Source organism: Diorhabda sublineata, chromosome 2, assembly GCF_026230105.1.
Source record: "Diorhabda sublineata isolate icDioSubl1.1 chromosome 2, icDioSubl1.1, whole genome shotgun sequence".
In the NCBI taxonomy this organism is placed as follows: domain Eukaryota; kingdom Metazoa; phylum Arthropoda; class Insecta; order Coleoptera; family Chrysomelidae; genus Diorhabda; species Diorhabda sublineata.
In genome coordinates this window covers 19733463-19746837 of record NC_079475.1, presented here as the reverse complement: position 1 = coordinate 19746837, position 13375 = coordinate 19733463, and the positions used below count along the sequence as shown (strand labels likewise).

General features: G+C 33.7%; 1 protein-coding gene across 7 annotated transcripts in view; it reads left to right on the top strand.

The window, feature by feature from the left end:
* The window catches only part of LOC130452788 (protein Fe65 homolog), a 92581-nt gene that overhangs the window by 37044 nt on the left and 42162 nt on the right, over positions 1 to 13375 (top strand). For 5 of the 7 annotated variants that reach the window (XM_056792234.1, XM_056792231.1, XM_056792230.1 and 2 more), the window contains one exon: positions 4361 to 4545. The exons of the other annotated variants lie outside the window; for them this stretch is intronic. In XM_056792234.1, the coding sequence (XP_056648212.1) occupies positions 4386 to 4545 (160 nt within the window). In that variant the 5' untranslated portion in view covers positions 4361 to 4385. The remainder of the gene's footprint in view (positions 1 to 4360; positions 4546 to 13375) is intronic. 7 annotated transcript variants of the gene reach the window in all.

The following is a 13375-nucleotide window of genomic DNA, read 5'->3' as shown; positions in this document are numbered from 1 at the left end:
TTGATCGAGTCAGTAGGTTGTGCGTACTCATTTCAGTGATTTTTAAGGGCATTATGAAAACTAGTTCGGCAACGGCGTGCTCAATTTTCTTCAAACTTGAGCACGCCTTAATAGAAATTTCATCGGGTCTAAGGAGAGAGTGTTGTAAAGTGACCAGATGTTGGGGTGATTTAAAGCATTATTAGAAGTACGAAACTCAATGGACGATGAAATGTTCAGCGAAAGACCTTAAACTAAAAGATCAAAACGTCGATAGAATCCTAAAAGTTTTCCGTTAAGATCATCGGTTGATGATTAGTATGATCGAGGAAGAGTTAACTTCGAGGCTGCCTGTTGCCTATTCATTTTTAGCCGCCTCTACTGACTTCTGAAATTCTATATCTTAGTTCACAATTATTTAAATTACATTTTTTATAAGGTAAGTAAACCTCTCTCACCTGAACAAGTTGTCGCTGTTGTAAATAGATCAATACGTGTGCTATCTCAAAGTTTGGTTAAATGTATTCTAAATGCTGTTCGTGCAGAAACAAAGATAGGCTTGATGTATCAAAATTTTTTCAAGTGAAAGGTAGCTTTGAAAGTATACGCATTTCCGATATATCTATTTCTAAATCATTAGGGTACATTTTTTCCAGGAAACTAGCTTTTTCGTTAGAACCGATAGTGAAAAGCCACCAAATTTTGTAAGAAATTTCTCGCTGAAATCATTATAGGCCTTTTGACGAATATTTATGAAACGAAAAACGTGTTAAGTCTGAAGTAAACGCAGCCATTCCAATATCTTCATCAAGTATTTAATCAAATCTTCTTTCTTTTTTTGGTTGTCTATTTTCCATTTCTCTAGTATTTTCTCTCTATACGTTTATTTCTTCAAAATACTTCTTGTACATTTATGGAAAACTCACGGAGTGATTCCTGAGAATCAACAACGGTGATAAAATCTCATCAAAACTTGTCTTCTCCTTAAACAAAATTTGCCGACTCTCTAAATCTGTCTCCCTAGGCTACAGCCTGCTCCTAAATCTATCACTGATCAGCACAATTTCAAGACAAAGTTTTTAACCAATAAAAACATTGTTGTAGCACCTCAACTGCCCTACTCACCTTAGTCCTCCTCTTCCCTAAATTGTAAACTAATTTTGGGATATTAGAAACATTCCAACGATTGTAACAGACCAACTGAAGACTATATAAGTTCCAGCATCGCTTAAATTAGTGAATGAATCGTTTGCAATAAATTTGAAGGCGATGACATAAGGTATACTGGAATAAAACTACTTTAAAAAATCAGTCTGTTCGATTTTAACGCCTCGTAAAATAGTAATTGTGACGCCACTCCGACGCTGATACATAGAGAATTCCTTTTTTTGCTTATAATCCGTATTCAATACGCGCTTGCACTCTGTCAGCCAATAACTGCCCTATATACCAGATACATTGGTACCGGCGTGAAAATACTAACCGCCAAATAACAGCAACCATCTCTTGGAAATCGGTAGAGACGCTCCAGACAGTTTTCCGTCGCCGAAAGACGCAAGTAATATTGTTAATAGCGGTTCTGGGGATTGCCAACGATTTTTTGTTAGCGAGAAAATTAGACGATTCGTTGTAGTTTCATTGTTATTTCGAATTGGAGTAACGACTTTTCGGAAACGGGTATATTTTTCGCGAAGTTATTGCGTATATTATCAGTCCCGATGAGAATTTTAAAAGGTAATTTATACATTGCGTACTAGTTATATTTGACAGTGTTATTTAGAATGGTTAGATTATTATTATTTTGATGCCATTATATAGATAACATTTTTCAATTTTTTTCTCTCATTTACTCTCTCTCAATTACGGCTACCACCTAATAGTATTTCCAGCCATACACGACGACCCGAAAGTAGTTAAATAAATGAAATAATTTTTTTTAGTTTATTACTTCTTAGATCTTTTTTATATGGTTTTGTTGATAAATTATCTTGATTTTTGGTCTCTATCAATTGAAATTTTGTTTAAATGTATATAATTTATTGGTTTTTAAATGTAATGTCCCATGTTTGATCTCATTCTATATAGAATCAAGTCAATTTTGAAAAAAAAATTATGAACCTCCATAGGTTTTACCGTTCTTGACATATTCCATTCTTTGCGGAAAGCAGAAAGAGTTTAATCCCGACAAGTGAAGGTGAATTCAGACAAGTGAAGTTTACTACAGTGATTTAGGATATTTTTCATAATAAATCGTTATATTTATTGTTCCATTATTTCATTATAGGGTGTTCAAATATTGAAGTAACTTTGACAAATTCAAACATCACTTACTTTATTATTTCAAATATACAATGAGGTTCACATGTATGGAATAAATTCAATTCTAGCGTTATTATGTATTATATGAAAAAAAACTTAAACAGGTCGATTTGTCTTCTTAAGTTGACAATTTACATTTTGAAAATATTATCTCTCTCCAGCACTCCCTCTGAATGATAAGCACCCCCTCGACAATTTTACATAAGAACGGGAATTACACGATGCATCTTGTTGGTAAGGAATATATTGAAAAATTCTTAGCCTTCTATAGAACCATCAAAATTTTAAATGTCAAAATATTTTATTACTCAACATATTCTTCTCCTTGCTTGGCAAATCAGACCTTCACAACTTTTATTACCTCCTCGTTGGAAGAAAATTTACGACCTTTTCAACTTTTTTTCAGTGGGCGAGAGATGATAGTCGGACGAAGCCAAATCTGGTGAATAAGGGAGGTGTTCTAGTAATTCAAACCATAAATCACGAATTTTTTGCAGGGCAACATCAGATTTGTGTGCAGGGGCGTTGTCCTGCAAAAACAAAACACCTTTGGATAGCTCTCCGCGTCTTTTCTCTTCAATTATTTCCCGTAGAGTGGTCAGTAATGTTCTACCCTTATCCAAAACAAAAAATCAATCATGATCAAGAACTTTTCCAGCAGATTTTTTGACACGAAACTTCTTAGGTGTTGGAGAACCAGAGTGTCGCCATTCCGACTCGACATCGATTGTTGCTTTGTTTCTGGATCGTAGAAATGTACCCAAGTCTCATCCATAGTAACAATTCGGTTTAAGAAGTGCTTCTACATTTGCACGCTTTTGGTCAATATTCAAACATTTGTGAATCCATTTTGCAGCAATTTTTCTCATGTCCAAATTGACGTGTTATCCGTTTTAGCCCAATTCGACGGTCTGATAAATTTTTCTAATCAATTAAATTAAATTCCGATAGCTCTTGATTTCTGGGATGAAAATTCCTTTTTTAAATTTTTTTACCAACCACCCGATAAATTTTCAATGGGATTTATATCAGGACTATTTGCCCGCCACGGTAAAGTCTCAATATTGTTTTGTCGAAACCATGGTTGAATTATGCTGGCGAGTTGACAGGACAACTATCATGTTGGTGAATAAAATCGTTTCCATCATTAGTTTGATAGCAACATAATATTGTCTAGAATATTTAGGTAAACTTCAGGGTTGAATCTTGCACCAATTCTCCAACAAAGGCCAGGCCCATTGATACTCATCCAAGCCCAAATTTTCCAGAGACTTCCGTCAACATATTGCTTTCCAAGTCTTGAATTTGTGAACACAAAAGTCCAGATTACTATACACATAATTAAGTGTAAACATCACTCTGGATTGCTAGCGCTCAATTGAAACAATGCTTTCCTATCACTTGTAGAGTTTTGTCAAATCCGAAAATTTTATTCACCAACATGCCTACTAGTAGGATGTACTCTCCAATTATTTCTTGTTCCTTTTGTGTAACGTTTTCATAGCTCAGTATGACATTGGCTATTAGATATGTTTATTATTTCTTTATACATATGTGATATTGTTGTATCTATAATTATGTACCAATAACAACCAAAAACAGCAACATATTCTACTACAGTAAGTCAAAAATAAATTACACATCTAATTCTACAAGGTGGCCGCATGCGTTGAGTTGGTGCGTCTGCGGTTACGTGTGCAGGTTTGAATCACGATCGCGATACTTGTCGTCTAGCTACAACACCATAAAAATCAGATTGCACCCTAGATAGTGAGAGTTACTGTGATTTGTTGATCAACAAATGGTTTGGTCTACTACCAAAGAAGATGAATGGTCGGCCAATCAAGGCCCATCACACCATAGCAACGTTCAAAGATTGGGCGGTGATATCCTGGACCACCCTAAAGCCCATATCTAGCACCCTGAGACCTTTAATCGTGGTAAACATACCTATTATCTAATAGTTATTAATTGAAATCGCCTTTGCGATGATTTTACCATTGATATTGTAAAAAGACGAACATTTTCTCATTTAATTATTGATATTTTTTTTTTGTTTCAGGTAGGGACGAATTCTTCTCATTGGGATGTTGTGTGGAGAGTTCCACAGAGCTCCCATAGGTTTGCATTTGAATAGCGTTTTTCTCTCGGCAAATCCTAGTCCTTACTGTTCACTGTTAACTTTAGTTCGTGGAATGGCTGCAATTACTGCGCAGGCTGTTCACGAAGATGAGGACATTTTTCTTGGTAAAGTGAAAAAAAAAATAAAATATTTTTGGTAAAATCAGTAGCACACATTTTTATTTTACTTTCATCGGAATAATAGCAGGTATTCATTTCATTTTAAAAATGATTTTCTATTATTTCAAAGTCATGGAAATTCCTCATTGTAAATACAACGTTTAATTTTCTCCATCATTCCAAAATACCATACAATTAATTAACAAATTCAAAGTTTTGTGATGTTTTTACATAATTTAAATCAATCATTACTACTGCTCATATTACGAAAAACTGATTTGTTTATTGGAACCCCCCTTTTAATTAAAGAAAGTTGTTGCGACGACTTGATGGAAAGTAAAAATTATTAAAAAAATTTTTTTTATTATTATTCATTGTGCTTGCTCGAAATGAACATTAAAACAAATAAAAAAAACAATAAGTGAAAGTAGATGCAAAGTTTGAAATAAGCTTTCCAAAATAAATGTGAAAATATCATGGAAACGATACACAACATACATAAGATATTGATCTATATCTAGCCAGAGACCCTCTTCCATTCCTCTTATTTTCTTATCAACTAGGTATATATGTTGTGATTAGAGAATCATGTACATTGCGACCCAAAGATGCTACTTTGTCCCTATTTATGGATATGATACAGTTTTCACAGCTGATTTATTGATCCCAGTCCTTCCAGGATGTGGCAAAATTTTAGCTACTTAAGACCTTCGTCTTCCATTTCATTTCTTCCCAGATGAAATTCCGTGGTCTTAGATAGAGTTTTCTTCCTCTACGTAACATAATATACACTCTCTATTGAATTTAACATCTTCAGGTGTCCAGAGACGCGGCAATAATTGTTCTTACCTAGATTGGTATGTTCAACAGATCTATTCTGTTTATAGTTTCCCAGAAATATCTTTGCCTTATCTACCTTATTTTCTAGTATTGTCTCTATTTTCTTGCTGTCGATTCCCTTAATATTGAAACTAAGAGCTCTAATGGTTGTTTGGCTATCAAATAAGATAATAATAGTCGGTTTGTGATGATTCATTTATAAGTTGGACTGGAAAATTTTTTAAATAGCATATATTTCTGCTTACAAAGTACTTGCTGTAGTGCCCAAGATTTTGTTAAGATAATGTTTAGCTCTGGGCCCGTACACTCCTATTCCAGTTTGATCTGCTGTTTTGGAGCCATACCATTTGGCATTTCTGTTAATTTCTAATATGGTCTTTTGATCCTATTCGCTTCTACAGCTTACTTTTGAGGTAAATTTTTCTTCAAAGCTAAGTTTTTTTGATATTTCATCCTAGGGCATGTCGCAGATTTATAATTAGGTATTAAATCCGTCTGGGATATTGTTAAAAAATGTTTTCAATATCCTTTTCTCTAAAAACATTATAATTAGAATAATCTTTTCACAAAACTGCGACGCGTATTTCATTCATTTTAATATCTGTTAAACATCATTCATCGTTCAAACTAGCGCACCATTAAACTAGTCCGCACGACTTTTACAAAATGGTTTGAAACCAAAAATTAGTTCTTGTAGAGCTAGTTCCAACCTACTACCCGCGACAAATAATGACTTAGGCCGAATACACACAGATCAACTCAAAAGAAACTAATTTATGACCCAATTCATTAACCAGTTTGCAATGCATAACAACCTTTGTAATCGAATTTGAGCAGACGGAGTAACTGGTCGCCAACCAGTCGGCAAAGTGTTGACAACCGGTTTTAAAAACTCGATATTTTGATTCGCTGGTGACTTGAATCACCCACCTTTCAAAGGTTTCAATGGACGAAGATTATTTTGTTTTCAATCTGATCACGACAATACGAGTTTGTGACTTAGGTTATTAATTTGTTCCAGTAAAATTACTGTCTTCATTTTATTTATTTATTTTGTTTCTGGAACTATATTTGTTCTTTATTCATGTAAGAAGCAAGCTCAAGAGGGTAAACCCGTTTACACTCGAGTAAATTGATTGGTGCCGCCGTGTGAAGATGCCTGTAGATATTGATCTTGAACTTCTGAAGGATGTAGTATTCGGAAAAGACGTGTCTTGGTAGCTGATTCCAAAGACTTGCATTTCTCCAAAGTTCGGGGCGTCTACAGGCAAACTTGGTGTTGATGAGCCACATCTGCCTGTCGAGTATGTCTTGCAAAAACTATTCTAGGTGGAACTATGTTTGACAGCTCGGAAGAGCATTTCCCGTTGTAGTATCGGTAAAACAGAGTGAGGTCGGCGAACTTCCTTATATGCTCTAAACTGTCCAAGTTTATAGTCAACTCTGAATCGCTTAGTTGAATTGAGTCGAGTATCTTCAGGGTATGCTTGGAGGCAGAGTTCCAAATGTGCGAGCAATATTCCAAAGATGGACGAATAGGATAGTTTGTACAATTACAAAATAAGTTTGGACTGGATTGTTTGATTCGATGCTGAAGTAAATTATTTTTCTCGGAAAGGGGATGTAGAATAGATAATGTCACAGACACATATCACCAAACAGTTGGTGACTTCCGACACATTTGAGGTAAGTTTCTTTACAGTTGCTCCATGTGTGTGTATTGGGTCTTAGTTTTGATACTGTTCCTGTAATCTTACATCTTTAAATGAGCAATTTTCTTGTATATATTTATAAATAAGCGTTTTCTTATTGGGAACGTGGCAATGAAACACCAAAGTAGACTAACTTTAATGTATTTTCCAAGCTTCTGAATACTTATGTATTCATCGTCTGAAATTATGGTTTAGTATAATATAAGAAATATGTATAAATGTATAACAATAATAACATTTACTTACAATGATTAATTAAGATTTGCGGGGCTTTAAGTTGTATTGATTCTTATAAAAACTTGAATTCGTGGGATTCAATATTCAAAATGACGTGTGATCGAAATTTTGATTCTTGTTACTATAGGAATTTTTAATTGGTTAGATTATGAATGACGTTGAATTTTTATAGGTTAGATAAAGATAAGTTCTAGTGAATGATGTTCAATATTGATTGGTTAATTAATGGATGACATTAAGTTTTAATAGGCTAGGTCCTTACGAATATAGTCTACTTTAGTGTTTCATTCTCACGTTCCCAATAATAAAACGCGAATACTCGTTCATTGATAAGAAGTGATCCAATTCCGTGGTCTCAATCTGCATACGTACTTAACGCAACGAACCACCCATTTTTTTGTTGATTCCAAGACCTCAATCTGCCTACTCCTTGGAATTTCACCGAGGAAATGACAGTTAGCTCAAGACCAGCAGTGATTGTGTTAGTCTCAACGGTGTTCTCGATATTGAGCATATCATTTTTTATTTCTATTTTAATAATTTTGAATTATTCTGTGTGAGCTTTTCATTTCCTCGGTGAAATTCTAAGGAGTAGGCAGATTGAGTCCACGGAATCGGATCACTTCTTAACAATGAACGAATAACCACTCTATCCCTACACTTGATAATGGCTTCAAAGTGGAAGCCCAAACGTCAAAAGTTTTCGAAACTACAACGCGGTTCAACTCGCGAAATAAAATTTAGTATACAAATGGCTTCGGAGGTGATGAATTGATCCAGTTAGGATTCATTTTTAGAAAATTAGAAAATGTGGTTTTATTCGGGTTTTTGATAATCAACTTAAACATAAACTTTTTGGAATAAAAATAACAGTATTGGAAGTAGAATAACAAGAAAAGAATGGCGTTTGAGTAGTCCCAATCATCATTTTCTGCCTATGCAGCCACGTACGAAGTTATTTTTTTATTAAACGATGTTCCTCATGGTCCATTTTCAAGACTTTTAAACTAGAAGAAAATACGCATATACAGGAAGTACACTTTGCTGTTTATTCACTAAAATTAGGCAACGGCGAAGTGATCCTAAATACCACAGAAGAACTTGAATTGCCACAGAATATAATTTAAAGCAACAATAATATTGATAAAGTATTTGGTAACTGATTAGCCAATGAAAATTAGGGCGGGGTGTAAGGCAAAGCAATATTCGCACCATTTAACAAAGTTGTTGAAAAAATTTATGATGGTATATTTGCTAAACTACCCATAGCTATTATTCAATGAAAGAAAAACTTGAAGGAGCAGAATATCCCAATAGTGTCAACATTTCAGACTTACCACACATAACTAAAATTGAAAAAAAATGCGTTAATAATGCTTTTGCGTAATTTAGACTTTTCAAAAGTCTATGCAATGGTGTAACAAGTATGTGTATTCACATAAGAAATGAGAAAATTTGGCAAAGAAGAATATATACCAACAATAACCTTGGACTCATCAAAAGGACAACTGGGATGCACCATGTAGCGTCACCAATTTCCCGTTAGATCCGCATTTACACTTTTCAATCTATTGGGGCTAACTTGGAGTCAACATTTTCAAGAGTAATGCAAATAACGTTGAAAGGTTATCTTCTAAATGAAAATCCTCGACATGCCCGCAATATAGTGTGGAAGGAAGTAGTATATTAAGACCCGATTTCAAAATTAAAACTGTAGTGACAACAATATTAAACTAATTGCACTCGTGATTTTTTATTTAAATAACTATTTCATATTTTTTATAATTATGTTGGCAAAATCGAAAAATATTGTTCATATTTCATCAGTATGGAATTCGTATTTAAATATAATTTTCAAAAAACACAAAATGCCGAGCAAAGCTGATTCACTCAAGTATTAAGGATATAAAGTAGGCTCTAGACTATCAAGCGTCTTGATCAAATGCTAGAGCAAATTGATTGTATCAAGCGTGATTGATAGTTTAGAAACCCGTTTGAAGCTTGAAACAAGCATTAACGTTGATTGATAAAAACAACCGTCTTTTTTTCTTTTTGTGGTTTCTCCCCTTCACACCAACCAACGTTAAGGCCAAGAAGCCCAAATCTACGTTTTACACCATTCACACTCCTTCACTTCTCAGCTTCGACTGAGTGTTTTGATCAAAAGATTGAAGTGTTGATTGAAGTATACTTGAAGCGCCCATCAATCGGAGCCTCAAGCAATTGATCAAGCCGTTTGATAGTGTAGGGCCTCCTTAAAACGTAGAAAATTATAATTTGTTTTTAATTGCTACGCAAAGATTAATGACATGGTCTACAATAATTCATATTTCAAATATACTAACCACTGATTTATATTCACGGCTCAGATTCGATTTTTCGTTTGTTACAGCAGTTAAAACCACTTCATTTCCCATAATTAACAGCACATTCGCCAAAATGTGAACATTTCACACTGTCCTATTAGACAGAGGCAGCTTCCAGTGCTACACAAATACGTAATTTTGTAACTTTGGATAGAGCAATTTACTTATTAAAATTTAACCCACTTTCTCAGGGTAGAAGAAGGAGGTAAAATGTTTATTTCATTTAGCAACATGAAGTAGCCGCATATATTATTAATGGTTGCGGATTTAATGCCACACAACTTATTATACCAATGCTGACATAGCCAAAACATGGGATTAAACATCAACATCAAAAAAACTAAATTCATGATTATCACTAGGGAAGCGAATACGTTTAGAAAATCTAGAGTAACATATAATGGAAAACCTATAGAACGGGTAGAAAAATTTAAATATCTAGGAACATGGCTCTATGGGGGAATGGTCGTCGGACGGTGAAATAAAATGCCGAATTGAACAAGCTCAAAGTACATTCATAAAATTTAAAAATGTATTTACATGTACCGACTTTGATCTTGATCTTAGACTGAGACTTGTGCGGTGCTACGTTTGGTCAGTGCTTCTTTACGGGTTGGAGGGTTGGACCCTTAAGGTGGAAAACATCAACAAATTAGAGGCATTCGAAATGTGGGTATATCGTAGAATCCTGAAGATACCATGGACTGCCAAAGTGAGGAATGAGGATATTCTCAGGGCGTATCAATAAAGACCGTGAACTCTTTAACATCGTGAAGAAACGAAAGATTGCATATTTTGGCCATAAATATCAATTCCTTCAGCTGATAGTCGAGGGTAAGATTGAAGGTAAGAGAGGATTGGGACGGAAGAGGATGTCATGGTTGCGGAACGTGAGGCATTGGACGGGTATACAAAATATTCAGGCATTGATCCATACCGCTAGAGATAGAAAAGCCATGAAAAATGTGGTCGCGAACATCCATTAATGGATAAGCATTAAAAGAAGAAGAAGAAGAAGCTGACGTAACGTTTAAGAATTTAAAAAATATACAATTCTTTCATTCTTTATTTTTAATCAAATATCGATTTTATTAACTCAATCAAATACAATTATTAAATGTTCCTCTTCAAATAAAGTTTATATCTGCGCAGTATTACTATATTTCCATTGATTCATCCAAAACAAAGAAAGCTATTCCTTATATCTATTTTTATCCTATGAGCCAAGTTTGCTAATAAACTAAATTTCTTTCAAGAAGTACGTGGAGTAATAAATCATAATCGATATCCTGTTTTAACCAGTTTCGAAATACCAAAATCATTCGACAACCATAATTGTAATTAAGTTTAGGTATAAAGATAATGTTTCATAGAGAATTTATATGAAGGGTACAGGGAAAAAAGCAGACATGTCACTTTATTCTCAAACTAAGTAAATACCAATTTAATGTTGAAAAGGAAATATTTCTATTCTAAAATTAGAAATAATTCAAATTTTTCCAGAAAACTAAAGTTACATTTTAGCAAAATCTTATAATTACAGTACTAAAGCTTTAAAAAGATCTTTTAACGAATTTGTTGCCAAAAAACAAACGAAGTTCATGTTTTCCACGGAATAAAGTAGCTACCTCATCTAAAACAAACAAGAACCATCCATGTTACAATGATATTTATAACAGAAAATATAGGAGCAATTAGTTTTTTAACAATTATTTGTTTATGTTTAAAATTTATACATGTAAATGCTTCAAATTTGTTAGTTATGTGCCAGGTTTTAGAAATATATCACCGCTTTCGAATTACAAAACCGCATGACGCTCATCAGGTCTGCAAACTTAGGATTTGCAAGTGGTAAAGGAACTGTAAAGTAACAAAAGATTTGAAAATTTTTGAATTTCGTCTTTGTAAATCTGACCGATTACCATTGTATACGGGAGGAGGCAGTATAAACTCCCCATTTTTCAAACCCGTGTTTGTGTCAAAACGGTCATGTCCAGATTTTACCATTATTTCCTTTAAGTCTTGGATTTTAAATGGATATTTTGGTATGTATATTGAGTTGAAAAAAGACTTCCAATTCAAAATAATATTTTGTGACACACTATAATTTCTAATAAATTCTTCAAATTTTTCTGGGATCTCAAAGGAACTTCTCAAATTCCAAAGTCCTACATTTTCGTCACATTCCAAAAGAAATGTCCTCCTACAGGAAGAGTAATTTTAATTTCTCTTGAGCCAAGAATTTTGTTGTTAATAACAAAATGGATGAATCGAAAAATGATAAAATTTGTGTAAATTTCGAGGATTTATTGAATTTATCTAATGGAGTGGGATATCGATAACAAATTGATTTTTTCAAAAACTTGAATGTTAGAATAAATAAATTCGAAGTGACTACTGTGCCACAAGCCACAATACGTGAACAAAAGAATATTCGAAATGTTTAAGAAAAACATAACACGCCGAATGGCATATTACACAATACTTACTGAGAAGACGACATAGAAGAATTGGAAATCTTATGCGACTCGGCCTTTTTATATTTCTATTGTTTTTTTTATATTTCTTTATGTATTATAATATGTAAGCACACATTTATTTCTCTAAGTCACGTAAGAAATTTTATAATTTTTTTCCTTTACCGTGTTTCTATCTCAACCATATCTAGCAATAGAATTTCCATAGTGCGAGGAGCGTACGTGAATCAAGCGCACAGGCACATTTAGAAAATATTTCGTGCATCTAGCGCACACTACCTGTGTCAAATCCGACGAGCGCACAAGAAAATTTGATTTGCCGAAGAAGAATCCTAGAGATGGCAAATATACGAACTTTTGAATAATTATTATCATTAAGACAAAACGAAAAACTATCAGCAACATCTGAGATTTTCCAAAATGGGCAAATGTTCAATATATAAAATATTGAACAAAAATTGATAGAAAAAATCATTTTTTTTTTTTTTTCGAGAATGAAAGCATTTTTGTTATAAGGTTCAAAATAATTAAAAATTGCGTATTTAGAATTTTTCTCTAAAATAGCCTTTTAATTTAAGAATGGTTAGGTTAGGTTAGGTTAGTTTAAGTTAGGTTAGGTTAAGAGACTATGACTATAATTGCATTGATGAGAAAGTATTAACTTTTTATTACTCTGTTGTAAACTCTTTTATAATGTTTCTTCATTTATTTACGGTAATAAACATTTCCAGCTAAATTCAGGGATTGAAGATACCGTCTTTATACCTGTAAATGTGCGTTCGATGCACCCTTTTATATAATCTGTGCGTTAGAACCACCGTGTACTCGACTCACATTCGCTCAATGCTCGCACTCATTCCCATGACGGAATTTTTGGAGTTTTTCGCTTTCCTGTTAAAAAAATGTTCACCGTGAATTTTTTTTTGTTAAGACCTAGTTTTGTGACAGGCGTAATACTACTCTTGTGACATCCTTCAGTGGAGAACAAAATTTCGGCAGAATATTATGATCGATCATAATTCCATGAATGTATCGTACCTACAGAGCACCGTTGTCTGAGAGGATGGTTTGATAACTTTTCATGATATCACAACGAATGGATGCGTCATATGGGCATTGTACCACGGTGTTATAGATCTAGAGATCCAGTCATTTTTATCTTTTGACGTTCTCCGTTTTAGTTATGGCGTTTCTACATTACGCT